Here is a 20,082-nt window from a genome sequence, read left to right as displayed (position 1 = left end):
TATATAAAAATGGAGATGATCTCAACTTGTAAATATGAATGACCTGAAATTAAAATGGAACTTTTAAGACATCTATGAATGAGTTCAATGATATGCAGAAGACTAAACAAGTATATATAAATAATTTAAATTCAGAGATAATTAAAACCAATAAAAATGAATGACACAAGTTTAATACTATATGGACTTGGAACTTTAAGCACCAACTTGTTTTAGAATTAATATCAACGACAACGATCCACAGTAATTAACATGTCTCCTTTATAAAATATAGCAAAACTAATCCTCAAAATTAATCAAGTACAAGTATAAATTTTAAACAAACCGTAATTTAACTTTCCAATAAGTAATAGTATACGAGATGCAGATGCGTGCAATCACGACGAAATAGACAAAGAGGGGGTCCCAATATAGTTTGGTTGGTGATCTTTTTCCAAAGTTACATACACATTAAGTATCTCATACATACATCCCTTTCTTTCTCCCTTTCAATTCAAGACTCCAATCCTATTTCCATTGGTAAGAAAAATCACACATTCAATGCAATCAAGTGATCTTAGCCTTTCGATCTTAACTAGACAAACAATATTCTAATTAGACAAATCAACTCGTGATTACGAAGTCAGAATATAAGTTATCTGATCAAGATCAGACTGTCTATATCCTTGCGAGCCTAAATATGATGTGATGACGCATGTCATTCATACATAACATATAACCCTTTTTATCTCTAAAGTCTTTCTATTGTATGAAATATTCAAATCAACCCAAGATACATATTCTCATTATTATCTTCTTAAACTCTTATTCATCTTTTTCTCTATTTTGATTTTTCTCTCTGCTATGAAGAAGCTTTGTCCCAACCTTTATCATGAGGATGGCCTTGAAACTGTGCTAGAAGTTCCCATCCCAGAAGATATTTTCACCAACAAGAGTGGAACCACATGGAAGAACATGAAGCAATGGATGAAACCAAATAGTGAATCAAGATCATCACGTTTTGAAGATCCAAACACAAATATTCAACTTTTGCTTGGTGTTGTAGGAGCTCCATTGATTCCTTTTCCTATCACTAATGAGTACAAACCCATCATCACTCGGAACATTAAAGGCCATAACATTGTAAGTATAGAAGAAACTCTTTTGTTTTGTTTTCTTGATTGAGATTAATTATAAATTTATAATGCAATACCACAATTTTTAATTAGACAAAACTCATGTGTTTTTACTTAGGTGATTTTCGTATTGTTCTTAAGTTAAAATATTCATAACTACCACGAGTTTCTTAAATTCATAATTTTCTCAAAATTTTATCTAAATGGATTTTTTCGAAGCTTTTTGTGGTTGAATAAAAAAAATATTGAAGGTAAGAACAACAAATAATGAAATATACATAAGTTTTGTATAGTTAAATAATTTTTCTTAAATAATTTTTATGTGTTTTGAAGGAGGCGTCGATGGCGAAGTATATAGTAAAACAATATGTTGCAGCTGTGGGAGGAGAGAGTGTTTTAAATAATGTTGAAAGTATGTATGCAATGGGTGAAGTGAGAATAGGTACCTCAGAGTTTGTGGTAGGGGAAGGGGGTGTGAATAGCAAGAAGATGGTGAAGAAAGTGAAGAAGGTGGATATGAAAGAAGAGTTGGGAGGTTTTGTGTTGTGGCAAAAGAGACCAGAATTGTGGTGTTTAGAGTTGGTGGTTTCTGGGTACAAAATTAGTGCAGGGAGTGATGGAAAAGTGGCTTGGAGGCAAACACCTTGGCATCATTCGCATGCTTCTAGGGGTCCACCTAGGCCACTTAAACGTTTACTTCAGGTAAATTTAATTTAAAGTTCATTAATCATTTTGTGAATTTTGTGTTGCAATCATATTAATCTCGACCACTATAAACGAACTCAAAGTGTCTATGAGATGTCAACTCAATTTTAAAAGTTTGATTATGTATCTCAAGATACAGAGTTCAAATCTTCTAAAAAACTATTGTAAAATAACTGTTATTGTTGTTTTAATAATAATAATAATAATAATTTATTTTTCATCATTTTATTTTTATAACAATGGACTCAATCCCATGGTGGAGGGCTGGGAAATTTAATGTTACGTTTTCAAATTTGTTTGTTTCACATTGTTTCAAGTGTGAATCTGATTTTAATGTGTTCAACTGTATGTTGTGTTCCCATTTCACTTTGTTTTCCCTTATCTTTTTTACATAAAGGTCTAGCTTTCTATAACAAAAAATATAAGTTTGGACGTTGCAAGCTTACCTAACCAAACATTGCCTAATTGGTTTGAATCTACCCAACCTAAAACTAGGTGCTTCCTCCCTTCTCATTTGAAAAAGGTCAATTTCCAAATTGTTTTTTCATGGAAATTAACCTATCCCTACCATAAAGTGAAGGTCTACATTTAATATCTAAAGTCAACAATTTAATAGCTAATGCAAGGAAATCTAAAGTTTGAAATTTGAATTTATCCAATTAATTAGTTGTGACGCCTAAATGTCAACAATGCTTGTCATTCTCATTGCTTAGTGCATGACAACTTGTTTCTAATTTTTTTTTCTTTCAAAATGCTTTGTTTTACTTTAATTTCCTGCCCTTCCAATCCCTTTGATGGGCCACCGTGAGATGATTGGAGTCGTCCCTTGCATCAAACCCGCACAATCTTTAAATCATAGTTCAACTATTTTAAACCACTTGAATTTAGACAAAATTATGATCGAACCATTCAAATAAGTGTATCATAGACAATGTCGATTTATTGTTCAACCGGTTGAACCATGAAGTTCGGTCTAGTTTTGAAAATGTTAATATGAGGAAATTTTGGGGGTGTGGTTTGCAAAATGTTGTGTTGGTAGCAATAATATGATACTATATCTCAAAATCAAAAGCTTTATGATTTCATGCTTGTCACATATTTTTCTTTTGGCTATGGGACAACGGTATAATGCATATCAAAAGAGGGGAATATAAAAGGAGGACATGATGCTATTGTGTTAAGAAAATACAAATACTAGATTATAAGTTTATACAAATTACTATTATTTTGTTCATTATAATTTATACATATCTCTTAATAAATAAATTAATTATTGTCTTAATTTGAACAGGGTCTTGATCCAAAGTCCACTGCCAATCTATTCAACAACTCAACATGCATAGGAGAGAAAACAGTAAACAATGAAGAGTGTTTCATTCTAAAACTTGAAGCAGAATCCACTTCATTACAAACAAGAAGCAGTAGCAACATAGAGATAATTGGTCACACAGTTTTAGGCTATTTCAGCCAAAGAACGGGACTTTTAGTTCAGTTAGAAGACACCAACTTGATTAAACTAAAATCTTCTGAAACTGAATTCATATTTTGGGAAACAAATACAGAATCTCTCATACAAGACTATAGAATAGTGGATGGTATTCAAATAGCACATTGTGGGAAAACTTGGGTCACTTTATCAAGGTTTGGTGAAGGACCTGAGAATCATTCAAGGACAAGTATAAATGAGGTTTGGAAAATTGAGGAAGTTGATTTTAATATTAAAGGGTTGTCTTTGGATTGTTTTTTACCTCCTAGTGATTTGAAGAGAGATGAAGAAAAAGGAGTGGTTTCTGTTAGTAATGCTAAGTTACCATATAAAATTCAATCTGCTTCTTTTAAGATTAGTGCTTCCAAAGTAGCTGCTATTGATGTGGATGATTCATGTGTTAGTGATAACATTCAAGATATGTAGATTTGACTATGTTTTATGTTGTAATATCACTAGTTCTGTTGGTTTGGTCAAGTTTGTAGTTGAGCAATGTAATATAGTATTATAAGTTGCATAAATTAATTCCTTTCTTTTGGATTTTTTTCTCCCACCCATTAAAATTCTGGATGAAAAATTTACCATGATCAATGGGACATTAAACTAAAAAAAAAAACTATTGAATCACTTTACACCTAAAAGTAATTATCTTGCTCACCCAAATCGACAGGTGGACGAATTTAGGTTAGTCGAGTTTGCCCTAACCAATGGAAGGTTAGGTGAGAGCCTTATAGCCAAACAAGGGTTAGTGGATTCTTTCTTGAGTCTATGTGTGTCTTGAAGAGATCAAACTAAGTAAAAGATAAATGAAACTGGACAATGAGTCACTAAACCCGCACTCCCTGTTTATAGCAACATAAATCGCAAGGGACGATGAGTAAGGATGAATGTTTTGAGAAAGAGACACGCACATTGGACTTTGTCAATGGATCACGCCGTGAAGTGGAAAGTTGTCGACCAAACGTGGGGCACCACAAACCACCTTAACGAGGAAAGACTAATGCGTTACCTGCGCATATAGCCGAGCTATGCTACACACTCTAAGTCATGTCATTTTGGCGAGTAGGAATACGTTTTTTTCTAAAAATACTCGTTTTTACACTATTATATCTCTTTACCTTTTTTTCCTTTATATTTATTTACATGCATTTCCTAGTCTAGTAGCAAAAAATCTAAAACAAGTGCACTGTGAACACACATAGAGTTTCTTTCTACACGATCCATAGGTAGACCAAGAAATAATAGTATTTATGTACTTGTGTTGTGTCCTTATGTTAAAATGATCTAGTGCTTTTATGTTTTATATTTGCTTTGTGTTTTGATTTGTATGTCTCAAGTGTCTTATTGTACTTTGTTGCTCTGAGTCTGTATCTTGCTGTCTAGTTCTACCATTGCATTGCACTAATTTTTTTGTTTTGTTTTCGGGTTGGCATTGTACTAATTAGTATATGGTTTGTGTTTTTGTGTTATGCTTTCTATTCGTGCATCATAGTATGAACACACTTCATATAAAACTTGGATTTTTTTTTATTAATTGCTATTGTTGTTGATAAAAATAAGTTGAGTTCATATATATGACCTCCTTATCATTTCAATATTCATATGTTCATCCATAAACACAGGTTCGTTCTCTGCCTTTTCATCCACGAGCTTCACTTTTTTGTAAATTCGTTTCATTGGAGTTCGCAAACGTGTGATATGTGTTCCTTCCTTAAGCAATGTTTATGGGAATGCACTTCATAAAATTGTTTTATAATTTGTAATCATTTGAAAATGGCTCAAAATCAATATATTTTCAAAAATCATGGTTGTATTTTATACGACCGGTCCTAACATTTTACGGGTCTTAGATATAGTAAGAGAAAAGGTCTCCTTACATAATACGTCATAATTGTTTTATCATAAATGACGAATGACACATGTATTAAGTATGGCGGTTGACAATATTTTATCCATTTTAGATCACTAATCTCATCACTTAATTTTCTTGAATAATTTGCATGTGAAATGACTAAAATATTTGTCATTGAAAAATTGAGATTCATTTCCCCAGTAAACTCATTTTCAACTAGAATATTCCTTAATGTCTTATCGAGATTCTCTCAATTTCTTGGATCACCAAGATTGGAGATGAAGGATTTGACACTCTTGATGCGTTTTTTCTGATTTTGCGTTTATATTTCTGCAGAGTTTTTGTTTTTGTTGTGTCATGTTTTAGTTTGCTAAAGTAAGGTGTTGTTATACAGAGCCCCCTTATGCATTGGTATGGACCCTTTTAACGAAAAAACAGTTTAAGGGCTGTCGGGCTGAAGCTTTGATACTTCGTACTTTTAGGCCCTTTTGGTGAATTTACTATACAGACACCCTTATAAAGCATGTATTGCAATATACACCCCCCAATGTAAGAAACTTTTCGAGCCACCTACGTGCATGGGACTTAGGTCGTCGCACCCCATACCTATGCCTTGGCTCAGCCTTAATTATGTTTATATATATATATATATATATATATATATATATATATATATATATATATATATATATATAAACTTACACCCACCTAAAAACACTAATGTGCAAGTAAGCAAGCTACACCCACCTAAAATTATTAAGGTTCAAGTTAGCAACCTACACCCACTTGATTATTTACACTCATTTTTATAAGTATTATTAAGGTGCAAGTTAACAACCTTCACTAATTTACACCCACTTTCATCAATCCAAATACTGTTTCCAAATATTGTTTCCTAATAATTAAAGATATTAAAGATAAAAAATATGCATTGGTATGTGTGTCAGAATCAATTAGGTCATCTAATAATGGATGAAGGGAGTATTAACTTTGATGTATTAGAATTTGAATCGATCTAATACAAACTAACAAAAGTCAATTTGTTAAGTGAGGACCCCAATCACATCAAAGACAAGATAGGAACAAGAGTTATCTGAATGACTTGATAACAGAAATCAGATAGCAGGAGGAGCAACGGAAGAGCACTGGACCCGTAATCCACATGACCATTGATTGTGACCAACTCTGATATTAACTTTACACAATAGACTTATAATGTGAAGAATGTCTCCACTTATAAAATTATTCTTAAGTCATATCTCATTCGATTGGAAAATCAAATAACATATTTATAGTTTTTTTGGAAAGAAAAAAAAGTAAGCTGGAACTTTGAACGTGTTTTTTTTCTTCATATTTTTGTTTATTTTTTATGACTCAATCGATAATAGTGGTGAAGAATTAGTTTTGACATGTTTCATTGTTTGAGTAAAATTAATCCACCATTCACAATTTATTTTAATTTTAAGTTATGATATTTAAAGTTTTTTATTATAGAATTGATTTTTAAACTAAATTGAACATTTTTACACAAATCAAAACATAAATTATTTTGATGGTGCACAATTTATTGTTTCATTTTTGGCGGATTCAATGTTCACCATAAAATCTATTTGTTATTTTTATGTTTTGTCTACTAGTAATGACTTAATTGAGGTTTAATATTGATGTGACCTTACCTATTTGAGTTGATTCGGTGATATTCGAATATCACTTGAGAGTGTTCTTTTTTAAAATCTCATGTTCGATTCGATTCTATCGGTGAAGATTTGAATGAACTTTTTTGGTAGTAATTTGTGGGGACTTTGTTAGTCACAAAATAATGTTATTCTTGCAGTGGTAGCACTAGAACATTCTAGGAGAATCTATTCTAAAGCAAACAGCTTGACCTAAATGACACTGTAGAGTATAATAAGATCTCAAAAGATGCGTTGGACCATTTCATCGATATAAAAAGTGTTTATAAAAAGTGTTTTATACTCGGTGCATAGAAGAATCATTTCTAAAAGCAACCAAGTAACACAAATACTAAACTATCTAAACTATAGACAAATGAAAATTAACTTATGGAACCAATCCAACAATAACTAATTTAACATATTTATTTTGTGAATATGTTTACAACACCCTGCATATAGCTGCATATACATTATTTTTACCAAGACCTTAGACCTTACACCATAGGACATAAACATGAACAAAAGTAGACATTGTTTTACGAAAGGAACATCACAACATGGATCAAGTGAGAATTGAGAAACACCCTTCAAGATTTATCCAGAAATTTCAATAGACTTAACCTCACTCTTCTTCTCTTCTTCCTTAGGAACCGTAACAGTAAGAACCCCATTCTCCATAGCAGCTTTTACCTGATCCATTTTAACATTCTCAGGTAACCTAAACCTCCTCATAAACTTCCCAGAACTTCTCTCAACACGATGCCACTTATCATCTTTCTCTTCTTTCTCTTTGTTTCTCTCACCACTTATCTGCAACACATTTCCATCTTCTATTTCAACTTTTACTTCTTCTTTCTTCAAACCAGGAAGATCAACACTGAACACGTGAGCTTCTTGTGTTTCTTTCCAATCCACACGTGTGTTTGCTAATGCAGTTGTTTCACGAGCAGATGATGGAAAACCTTGGAGTGGGTCCCATATATCAAAGGAGAATGGATCAAAAACATTGTTTTGTCTACCACCAAAGAAGCTTGGAATGAGAGACATTGTAGAATCTTTGTTTTATTAGGAGGTGAATTCACTAGATTAGATCGTTTCGTAAATTAGATTAGAATTAGAATTAGATTGCTGTTTCTGTTGCTGATAGAGAAAAGAGAAAGACAGGAAGGTTTATATAGGAGCCAAAATAAGTATCTAGGATTTTCTTGAATATTCTATAGAGAGAGAGGGATGAACCGAAAGGATTATTTTCTTTTTGAGGCAAGTGAACCGAAAGGATGTTCTATAAATTTCTACACTATTCTATTTTAATAGTATTTGGATTTTAGCTTGCATTTTTATCCTACCAAATAAATTTCAATATTCTTGAATCACTAACTTACACTTTGTTTGGTAGAAGAGAAATGCTGAAGAGAGAGATATCAAAGAGAGAAATAGGGGAGAAACTAGCATTTTCTCTTGTTTGGCACACACATGAAAGAGAGAAGAGAGACAAATCTGAGATGGGGCCCACATGTTTTTTCTTCTCTCCAAAACAGCAGAGAAAGTCTAGAGAAGTTGCTCATTTTAGTATTTTTACCTTTTCACCCTTTAATTTGTGATGTAGTGCAACACGCCTATGTTGTTGTTATTATATCATCATGTGACTTTCTTTTTTTCTTGGGTTCGTTTAATTAATATTAATAACCATTAATTATTTTATTGATTAAATTATAATTAAGTAAAAATAAAATAAACTCAGTTTAATAATTGAGGCATTTCAATTAATTAATTAAATTAAAATAAAAATAAAATAATTTGATGAGAGGATTTTTTTAAGGACATTCTTGTACTTTCAAAAATAATCAACACTTCTCTCTTCTCTATTTCTCTTCTCTCTCACTTGTACCAAACAATACATCAAATCTACTCTATTTCTCACCTCTTTCTCTCTTCCCTTACTCTCTCTCACCTCTTTCTCTCTTCTTATTTTCTTCTCGCAACCAAACGCACCCTTAGCAAGCAATCATTCATTAGTTTGAGATAAAATGATCAAAGTTACATATTCACTAATGTTGATTTAGATTAGAGTGTTAGACAGAATAATGTCTATTAAATTTGGGGCTATTTTTTTATCTTTTTAATTGAATGGAACTAATATATTTGGCTCTTTTCTAGTCACACCCTTAAAACATCTGGTTACACCCAAAATTTTCATAATATTTTTTCATAATTCTAAAATAGCCCTTAGTCCCATTTTAACTTTACCCTATATTTTCTACTCCTAATTTTAATTTTTTTTTTTTAGGATACTCCTAATTTTAATCTTCACCTCTGTCACAAATTTGCTTGGGCCTGTTTGGTTTGGCTTCTGAGAAGCAATTCTAGCCCAAAATCAATTCTCTACAGTGCCAAAAGCAATTCTAGCCAAAAACAACGTGTTTGGTTCAGCTTTTCAGAATTGCTTTTGTCCTCCAAAAGCAATTCTCCATGAAGCTACAAATCATAGCTTCTAGCTTTTCTAGAATCAATTCTCCTTGAACAACGTGTATAGGTTTGTATATTTTATTATTACAACACGTTATTTTACTTTATTGCCCTTTATCAATTCTCATTCTTTATCAATTCTCCTTTAGCTATGTCTATTTTAGTAATTATACATTCAAAAGCAATTCTACATAATTGCATCCAAACATAAATCATTTTGTTTAATCAATTCTACATAATTGTATCCAAACATAAATCAATTCTCTCAGAATCAATTCTGTCAGAATCAATTCTATCAGAATCAATTCTCTCAGAATCAATTATATTCAAAGCTGAACCAAACGGGCACTTGTGCTTTTTCTTTTTCTTTTCATTCTACCAACATCATCACATACATGCTCACTATAATATTGACTTTGAGTTTGTATTGTTTTCTACCATTGCTCTCTTATCTCTAGATCTTCTCCCTTTTCATAATGTTTTTTCCTCTATACTTTTTCTACCATCACTTCTACTTCCCTCATTCTTCCAATTTATCCCTAGGTAGCTTCATTTTAAATCTTTAATTTTTGTGTACTTCTGTTCTTTTTGTTGTATTTTGAGAAATGAAACTAGTTCCCAATTCACAAACTAGTTCCCAATTCACGATACAAACATAATCCACATGATCTAAATTAACGTAAGCACAAATATATAGAAAGGGAAAATAGGTGAATTAAGATCACGTTAGTCTCTGAAAACTCCTTTTAAATGGGTGTATGTAAACTTAATTTACGTGAACCACTCAGGGTATTTTTGGTAATTTTGGGTGTAACGTAAAATTTATGGGGTGGAACTAGAAAAATTCAATATATTTTCTTTGCTTTACATCCAAATCCCAAAGTTGATTTCTAAATTTTAAGCTTGTATAATTATTATTATTATTATTATTATTATTACTTATTTTCAATCAATAATAACTTATAGTGGATAGATTATAAGTTATCAAACATTTCAAATTAGTTTAAGGAGAATGTGGGGTACTGGTTAAGGAATCCAAAAGTAGAAAAATTGTCTTGAAAATATAAACTGTTACTTTTGACTAAGTAATTATTACATCACTTTTTAATAAAATCTTACCTCTTTTTTACCTGCTTAACCAATGCTCCGGAAACACTGGTGAACACGACCCTTAGTTTAACCTCTACTTTGAATTCAATCCATCGATTTATCCCCGTCAATTATATAAGCTAACTTAACCGTTATAACTTCATTTATTATCAATTGACTTCATTTAGCCACTAATCCACCCTTCCTCCACCCACAATTATGAGTTTATTTTTTATTCCTATAAAAAAAATTAGGGAAATGTTAACTTGTGCCCCAAGGGCGCAAGAAAAGAAAACCAAAAGTAGAAACTAATCTTCAAAATTGTGTATTTTTAATTTTAAAAGCTTTAAATTTTATGATTTTAACTTGTGCATTTATTGATTAATTCTTTTTTTAGCTTCTTTACTTGTGCCCTTAGGGCTAAGGGCACAAGTTAGCATGACCCAAAAAATTAATAAGCAAAACGAGCTTCCCAAATTACCACCGTGGAGAATCGAACTTGAGGAAGATCACACTTCGATATTTTAAGCCAACACACCAAGCCAACCAAAGTGGGTTTTTATTCCTATAAATATTTTAACTTTTTGTTAGTTTCCTTAAAAAATTATTCAACTTTTAGTCTGCAAAAAAATTTTGTCCACGCATTTGGTATCTACTTTTATGTCACTTCATGTGTATCCATCATATTTTTTAATGAGTTCTTGGAGAAATGTTTTGAATATTATAAAAAAAAATTCCAAAAAAAAATAGAATTTTTTAACGAAACATCAAATAAATATGATTTTTTTTAAGCGTCCAAAACATCAAAATTCATATTTAAGTCATGTTTTGTTCGATAATTCGATTTTATTTTGTAGAGATTCTTGTAATTTTTAAACATAATTGCAACAAAACTTAAAATGTCAATGATACATATGTGTTGATTTAAAAACAAAAACCAAAAATTGTGATGAAAAACTTACAGATACCAAAAATCGATGAAATTTTTTATAGAAATTAAAACCAAAAGTTTAAGCATTTATAGAGAAAAAAATATATCAAGGCCATTAATTTATCATCCTCCACTATTTTTATCTTTAACCAAAATTTCTTTTACCAGAAATAAGGATCTACATGCCTGTATCGATTCTATCTATCACTAATGTTAAGTTCCTATTTTTTCTTCTTCCAAAAATGTTCCAATTTTTTGACGGGAACTTCTACGGTACACTCGTAAATTGAGGTGTACATGTACTCCTGCTTCATAAATCTATAAATTAACGATTAATTTTATGAAATAAATATTTATTTGTCGGCATCTATATTTTAGAAAATATTATTTCATAAGAAAAACACATCATTCGTTTTTTACAAGACTCATAGTAATTTTTATACATATTATCGTATAAAATAATCAAAGTTCTCTATTATGAGATGAGCAATGATATATGAACAACCATTAATAGACAACTTTCATGACAATTTCATTTTCCTCTATTTCTATTGGTTGAAAATAAAAGAGAGAGAGAAAAAGTAAGAGAGAGAATAAAAACATATTGTGAGTATGAGAGAGAAAGTTGTCAAAAAGTTGTTGGTAAATGGTTGTCAAAATATCATTTCTCTTATGAGATATAAAAATTCAATTTTATTTCATTAGCGCTTTTGGTGTATAAGATCTAATCATTATAATTATAAATGATAAAAAAATTATATTTTTCTTAAAAAAATTAAAAAAACTCATTTAATTATTAATTTAAAGTTTAAGGGTACCGGCTTTTTTCACCGGTCTTTACGTGGCTGTTTTCTTCGTATTTTGAAAGAACAATCACACTCACCAACATTCGAGAAATGTCTTGACTTTTCCACAACTTCCACGCTGGCATGCCACAAAAACTCTTCCTCCGGTTTCTTCAATACGTTGTTCTTCATCCTTCCTGAACAATCACGAATAATTCACACAACCACCCAAATATCCTTCTCTTCCTATATATATATATATATATATATATACACTCTTTCACTCGTCATTTCTTCATCAACCGAAAACTTCAATCAATCATCATCGTCATAACAAGTCAACAGAACCATAACTACATCAAACTTTTCAGAATTCAGAACAATGTCGCTGATTCCAAACATCTTTGGTACAGGACGAAGAACCAACATCTTCGACCCATTCTCATTAGACCTAGACCAATGGTACCCATTCCAAGATAACAGCTCCACCAACAACACCGCTGCTTTCGCAAACGCACTCATTGACTGGAAGGAAACACCAGAAGCACACATATTCAAAGCCGATCTTCCTGGAGTGAAGAAAGAAGAAGTGAAGGTTGAAATCGAAGAGGATCGTGTGTTGAAGATAAGCGGAGAGAGGAAAGTCGAAAAGGAAGATAAGAACGATACATGGCACCGTGTTGAACGTAGTCAGGGAAGCTTCCTTCGTCGTTTCAGGTTGCCGGAGAATGCTAAGGTTGATCATGTGAAAGCTGGTATGGAGAATGGTGTGCTTACAGTTACTGTTCCTAAAGAGGAGGTTAAGAAGCCTGATGTTAAGCCCGTTCAGATTACGGGCTAAGCCTTTTTAATCCGTGTCTCTCAATAAATTATGTGTATAATAAAGAAGTAAATGTGTGTGTAGGTTATGCTTTGGAGATTACTATGGATTCTGCTACTAAAATAGTGTGGTTTATGAGTGTTGCCTTCCCTTCTATGTAATGAACTTTTTGTTAGTATATATGGAAATTTCTTTCGATTAAACCATTCGACCGTTTGAATAAACAACTTATTTGAAAATTATAGCACGAGTTTTATCATGAAAACTATTTTTATAGCAAAAGATAAAAGAGAAGTGCTAGCAACACTCTCTTTTGAACACTTTCTCTAGCACCCATTCTTTTATTTGGTGAAATCAATGTAGGACCTACACTTTGGAAATGAAATCTACATAAAGTGGTGGGACATACATTGATTTCACCCAATAAAGAAGTGAGTGCTAGAAAGAGAAAAATTGATATATCTGCCCCTAGTTGAAAACTATTGATACATATACCCTTGTCCTCCAATTGAAATGGCGAACATAACCATTTTTTCTCTACTTTCTGAGCAGTTGCAGGCTTTTTGTAAGTTCTACAAATGAAATGGCGAGCATGATTTTATTTTATTTTTCCTGTTCTATTTGAAATGGCGAGCATGCATGGTTTTTTTTTCATTTAATTTTTACATGTTTGCCAATGAAAATGGTGACCATACCCATTTTTTTTCCAATTTTTTTGTTCATGCGGTCACCATTGTTGCTCTCACATGAAATTTCTCTCACATGCAATAACAAAATCAATTCATAGTGCTTTTATGTAAATCAATTCATAGTGCTCTTATGTAAAGCACTCACATGCAATAATACAATCAATTCATGGTGTTGTTATGTAAATGGTTAGTTCAAAAACAACATCAATATAGCATGCTCGCCATTTTAAACAAAGAGCAGGAAAAAAAAAACTAAAATGGCTAGTTCGCCATTTAAAATAAAGAACATGAAGAAAAAAACAAAAAGAAATTATGCTTGCCAACTAAAATGTAGAGCAGCAGAGAGGTTCAGGAAAAAGCCTGCAGGATGTTGAAAAAATGGTTATGTTCGCCAATTCAAATGAAGAACAGGGGCATTTCTATCAATAGTTTGCAATTAGGGGCAGACATGTCAATTTTTTTTGTGATAGGGGCAGGAAAAAAAAAATTCCTAGAAAGAGTGCTCAAATATGATTGCACGAGTCTTTCACCCCACATAAGTTGAAAGTGAAGGTGAAAAAAATGTAAACCTTTTTCGGTAATTATATTCAAATTGGAAAGGTTGATGCGAGGTTTTCTGATAAAAAGTTCAAACTCGATTTTTTTTTTTACATGCCAAAAAATCTAATACATAATAAGCTTTTTGGTAATTATATTCAAATCAGAAAGGTTGATGTGAAGTTTTGGGAAAAAAAACTTCAAACTAAAAAAAAAATTACATACCGGGGTGAACTCATACTAAACCCGGATATATTGAAAGTGAAAGTGAAAAAGTGGTGTAAAACTGATATTATTTGTAGTTTGTAGGGGTGGAGGTACATGTGTAGGGTTACATAGTAAATTTTTCTGGTTTTACTTTGATGGGCTTGTCCAACCCCTTTTAAGCCCATTTGCCTTGTTTATATTTTATTTTTGACAAAAATAAGCAATGTTCATTCATTCAAATTGATATAGTATATCGATACAATACAAATCCAAAGTCGCATGTGAACAAACTCACATCATCCATGTTAATAGCGTAAAACTACAAAGTACATATGCCTATAAATATGATTATATTCATGTCTCTTGAGTATTCATGTCTCTGGATTTGCAATGTTGAAGACGCCAAAGTCAACGACTAAAATTGCATTTGCTCAAAGCTAAACTTTCTTATTCAAATAAACACTGCATTAAGACGGAAAATCAAAATAAACAGAATCGTGTAAAGATGACAAAATCACAAAAACAAACAAAATAAGATTGAAAATATGTGGAAATATATTATTTATCTAAAAATCTAGAAAAACAATTTTGAGGGTTGATTTTGGGTTAATTTTGATCCAAATCACACATCTTCGATAGATCAAGAAGAAGAAAATTGGTGAAGACTTGAGTTTGAGAAGGAGTACATTGTATAAAATATTAAGTATAAATTTAATATAATTGTCATTTGATGATTTTTTTTTTTTGTTATTTTACAAAAATAAAGGTGTAACTATGTTAAATAATTATATTAAAAGAGTAATACGAGAGTTTCATTTTGATACAATTGACAGGGTAAAACTTTTTATATTTTCAACTTTCAAGCAATCACAAATCACAACTACTTGTATACGTGAGTAATTTTAACCGAAGTCAACCACTCAACCATTTATAATGATTTAATACGGAAATTTTGGATACATTTCAAATGTATGGCAACGATTAATGTTTAGATTCAAGATGGGTTCACATTTTTTTTTATTGTTTTCTCTTGAGGAAATTGAAAAGTATCAAGGCTTTGCAAGTTGTCTATACCTTTTTTTTTTTTTTTTTGAGGAATGTTGTCTATACTTTTCTGGGAGGTAGTTTACAATATTCAAAATTTTGAGAACCACTATGACTGGTTCCTTAACATACACTTGGATAATATGTTACACTCTTCTCAATAGGTATGACTCTTTTAGAATAATTAAGAAGATTGGTTTTAAGGGATGAAAAATGATTTTGGGTTAATTAATTTTGATTAAAATAAATTTAAACATAGTATAATTTATATTTGGATACATTTCTATAATGAAGAAGAAATTTAAAACTAGACTTATTTTCTGTTGGATAACTTTTACCTATATCAAAAATTAATCAAATCAATTTTATACTCTTAAAGTTACTTTTAACTTTAAAAAAATCCAAATAAAATTTGAGATTGTGTTCGTAGAGATTGTTGAATGTGTTAAACATTCCTATATTTGATTCTGTTTTAAACTCATCCGTATAAGCATGAGTCTCATGTATCAAATATTTTCTTGATTTTATGACTATAAAATGTACAGTCGAAAAGTAGTTAGTAGGGTTTTAATTTTAGAAGAAACCTAGAGTATATGATGACGCCTCATCGTATAATGTTCTTAGTTACATTATCAAGTCTTTTTAAGATATTCTAAAGGTATTAGAGTGAGTTACTTATGGTTTAGGAAATGTTTTGTAATGTTTGTGAATAGACTCATTGTGATTCACTTTCTTCCATAACCATACAACTTGATATATAGATGCTTTGAGTCTTTTATAGTATAAATAAATCATGTAATTTAGCAAAGTAAGACATTTCATAGAAGCTATGAAAGCTAGAGTATCAATCACAATGAAGGATTGAAGACAAACCAACTTGGGGTAATCATGCTCCAAGTTCCAAACTCATATCGATGGAGAAAAATGCACGAAGAATGACCTTGGAACAAGATGAGGAACATTTATAGTTGTATGGGTTTCTTTCAAGAAAATGATGAATAAGATGATGAATGTATGAACAAAATAATGAATATAATGAACATATATTTTTCTGGTTTTTTTTAATTCTTAAAAAAAATACAATTTGCTGATTTAGACTGTTGCATAACATTAAAATTGTCACATCAACGTTATTGTAACGGAGTTACGTCAAAAGGGTACTATTGTAAATAATTACAAACATAAGGGATCAATTTGAAGCAAAAATAACTTAAATGATCGATGTATCACAAACCTTAAACTTCAATGACAGTCGGTGTAATTTGACCTAATATTAAAAAAAACTAACTAAAAGTCTTAAAAACACACTAGATAATATTGTCATGTAATTTCTCTCTAAGAATGGATCCTCGCATCTGATACGAGAGTCCATTGAAATATTCTTCATTCATTACAAAGGAGAGACAAAGATTTTTGAAAAAAGTGAGTTTTAAAAATGGAGATCAAGAAACATTAGCAAACATGAGATTTTTTTAGAGAAGACATTTTCGTATTTCTCCCAATGTTTTGGGTTGAATATTAGTAAACTACAATGACGAGGTTGTTGATGAGATCACGGCCGTTGTTGCTGTCATGATGTGATGATGTTTTATCTTCAATCGAAGAAGGAAAAATCGGTGAAAGGATTGAGCCAATTCCTTCCACAACCAGAGGAGGAAGGAAAAATGTACTTGCAATCATTATTGTCTTTGGATCAGTTGCTTTTCTATTTCCAACCACCGCAAATGTTCAAAATGATAATGTGAATCTTAGAAAGGAATTTTCATAAAAGTACTTAATGACATGTAGTGGACTTGAAGACGACGATCAAAGTTGATTGAATGGGTGGGAGGAACATGTTCCTACTTTGTGTGGTGACTAATCATAAAACACTAGTTAAATGACCCTAGAACCAGCCAACCTAGCAACAAAGCAATCATCTCAAGAAAAAGGTATTGGAAGATATACATGTATTTTTTGTTGAAATAACTAACAAAAAAAGTAAAAAGTAAAAATCTCCAAGAAAAGCTACATCTCTTAAGATCTAACTAATCAACCTAGAGAAATAAAAGTAATTAAGAGGTGTCTCAAAGACCCTAATACTATCATTAATAGACCTTACACTATCTGCAATTTATTTGGCCTCTCTTATTATATCACAAACTATATATTTGTTCCTTATACATTTATATATTCAAACACAAAATATCGAATAGAAGGCAAAAATAATAGAGAATATGAAAGTATAATATCTTAACCAATTTTAAAATAACAAAAAAGTTGCAAATTTTTAGGGCTTCAAATCAGCAGGTGGAGGGGAGCGGCAATATGGGGGATCTTCACATATCATGGGGATGCATACAGGCGGAATTGGACAGCAAAGTGGTGAACAACCTTGCACGTTGCCTACTATAGCACCTCCAATAGCAACAAGTAATACCACAAACTTTAAGAACAATTTGAAGAGAGCTTCCATTATAACTAGACTTGGTTTGCAAATTTAAGAAAATTGGATATCTTATTGTTAGTGGCATGGTAAAGAAATGTATAATCATTTAGGGTGCGTTTGATGGTCAGGATAAAAAGTCAGGATAGGAAAGATATATCATATCATGTTTAATCCTTCGTTTGATGCACCAATAGGATATGATAAATTATTCCTTTAACTTATCATATCCTATCACTCCTTTGTATTTTCTATCCTGAGTTTAGGCTGGGTTAAAATTAACCTGTCAGGTAATAAAAAGAAATCCTAATTTTGCCCTCACCCTTGTCCTCTCTACCTGATCGATGTCTTCCTCTCATCTTCTTCTTCCTCTTGTTGATGCCATATGCACTGTATTCTCTATCTTTTTCCTAAATTTCACTTTTTTTTATTATCGGATTTCAATTTTTCTTTGTACAGATTCTTTTTTTTTTTTCTTTCTTCTTTTCATCGATTTCACTTCCTCTTTTTTAATTCCCCTTTTTTTGAACTCCCCTTCAAATCATCTTTCTGAAACGAATTCTGTTGAATTCATTTTTGTTTTGTTTAAAATTCAAATCCTCATTTTTTTTTTATTCCGCTTCTTTTTTAATTGATTTCTCATCTGTTTTTTTTTATAAAGATTCCTATTGGTGTTGTTTTTCTTCTTATCGATTTCAATTATATTCCATTGATGGTGCTGTATTATGAAAGCTTGATACAAAATAAAATTGATTATAAGAGTAATTACGTCATTTAATATGATAAAATAATGTTATCTTACTTATTATCATGTGCGCGTCAAACACATGATATGATAAATGTTATCATGTCTATATCATATCCTGTCTCTATCCATTTTTATATCATATCATGTCTTTATCCTATCCCGACCATCAAACGGACGTTTGATGGTCAGGATAGGGGGACAGGATATGATACATTAATCATATCCTGCTTAAATTTCATGTTTGATGCACCAAAGGGATATGATAAAATAAACCATTTTCCTATCCTATCCTGACTTTCCTTTGTAATTTCTATCCTAAGTATAGGCTGGGTTAGAAATTACCCTGATGGGATTAGAAGATCATTCCTTATTTATTATCCTGATATTCTGCCATTTTTAAAATATTGTCATTTTTAAAATAATGATAGCATATATTTTCTATTATTATTAATAACATTCCATTTTTATAATATTTAATTAATTATGAGAGCAATTTTTTCATTTAATTATAATGATATCATGTTTGTTATCATGTGCGCATCAAACACATGATAGGATTAATGTTTATCATGTCCTTATCATATCCTATCTCTATCCAGCTTTATATCATATCTTGGTTCTATCCTATCCTGACCATCAAACTTATAGTCAAAATGAGAATCATGTTCAATGTCATAATTGAAAATCCTTAAAAAATGCCATAATTGGAAATATTTAAATGATAATAATGAGTAAAGCTTTGATTTTTTTTTATTATCATATATGATTTGTTTTATTCTTTGACCGACTAATAATGACTTATTACTTTTATTTTTTGAAGAAATGCCTTATTACTTGTTAAGCTATAACTTCTAATGATATTTATCGATAATAAATTGCCATTCTTCATTAATTTATTTATTGCACATTCATCTATGTGAAAATAGTATTACAAGTATTTTTTTCGAATGGTAAATAGATATAGGGTCCTGCTAACCGGTGTCCCCGGGACATTGGTTAAGCATACCATAAAAGGGAATTATTACCATAAAAGGAAACTGTTTTTGACTTTATTATAAATTAATTACACAATTTCAATGCATTAACTACTATATAATTTCCTTTTTCATATCCTTAACCAGTGTCCGGGGGCACCGGTTAGCATGTTTTTGACTTTATTATAAATTAATTACACAATTTCAATGCATTAACTACTATATAATTTCCTTTTTCATATCCTTAACCAGTGCCCCGGGGGCACCTGTTAGCATTTCCCTTACTATAATTGCTTCGATATTTAATTTCAAATATTTATAAAATAAAAATTAAATTAAATATAATAACTTCAACATTTAATTTCTATTATTTATAAATTATTATTTTTGTGATGAACTAAGATTGTGGTAAAACATCAAGGTGAAACTTAGATGTTCCAACAAAGTTGGCACCTCCAAAAAACACCTATCATTTGCTACCCTAAGAAAAGGAGAAAAAAAAAAAAGAAGAAGAATAAGTACAAGAGGGGGAC

General features: G+C 31.0%; 3 protein-coding genes across 4 annotated transcripts; 2 read left to right on the top strand and 1 right to left on the bottom strand.

Annotated features, from left to right (window-relative positions):
• Positions 1 to 344: 344 nt before the first annotated feature.
• LOC146924065 (uncharacterized) lies at positions 345 to 3,846 on the top strand. Of its 2 annotated transcripts, XM_085709095.1 has the most exons (4): positions 345 to 519; positions 850 to 1,122; positions 1,449 to 1,817; positions 3,112 to 3,846. In XM_085709095.1, the coding sequence occupies exons 2-4, from the start codon at positions 955 to 957 to the stop codon at positions 3,730 to 3,732; spliced, it is 1,158 nt and encodes a 385-aa protein (XP_085565221.1). In that variant the 5' UTR covers positions 345 to 519; positions 850 to 954; the 3' UTR covers positions 3,733 to 3,846. The 2 variants fall into 2 exon arrangements, with proteins under 2 accessions (XP_085565221.1, XP_085565220.1); XM_085709094.1 differs by lacking the exon at positions 345 to 519 and having other exon boundaries at positions 744 to 1,122.
• Positions 3,847 to 7,214: 3,368 nt separating this feature from the next.
• LOC146924064 (18.2 kDa class I heat shock protein-like) lies at positions 7,215 to 7,988 on the bottom strand. Its single transcript, XM_085709092.1, has one exon. It carries the CDS (start codon positions 7,879 to 7,881, stop codon positions 7,429 to 7,431), a length of 453 nt encoding a protein of 150 aa, XP_085565218.1. The 5' UTR covers positions 7,882 to 7,988; the 3' UTR covers positions 7,215 to 7,428.
• A 4,416-nt stretch (positions 7,989 to 12,404) lies between these two features.
• LOC146924063 (17.5 kDa class I heat shock protein-like) lies at positions 12,405 to 13,128 on the top strand. The gene has a single exon (XM_085709091.1). It carries the CDS (start codon positions 12,488 to 12,490, stop codon positions 12,944 to 12,946), a length of 459 nt encoding a protein of 152 aa, XP_085565217.1. The 5' UTR covers positions 12,405 to 12,487; the 3' UTR covers positions 12,947 to 13,128.
• The last annotated feature ends 6,954 nt before the right edge of the window (positions 13,129 to 20,082 follow it).

Source organism: Medicago sativa, chromosome 5, assembly GCF_051527215.1.
Source record: "Medicago sativa cultivar Bolivia chromosome 5, Bolivia_mono, whole genome shotgun sequence".
NCBI classification, from domain to species: domain Eukaryota; kingdom Viridiplantae; phylum Streptophyta; class Magnoliopsida; order Fabales; family Fabaceae; genus Medicago; species Medicago sativa.
This window is presented reverse-complemented; position numbering and strand designations above follow the sequence as displayed.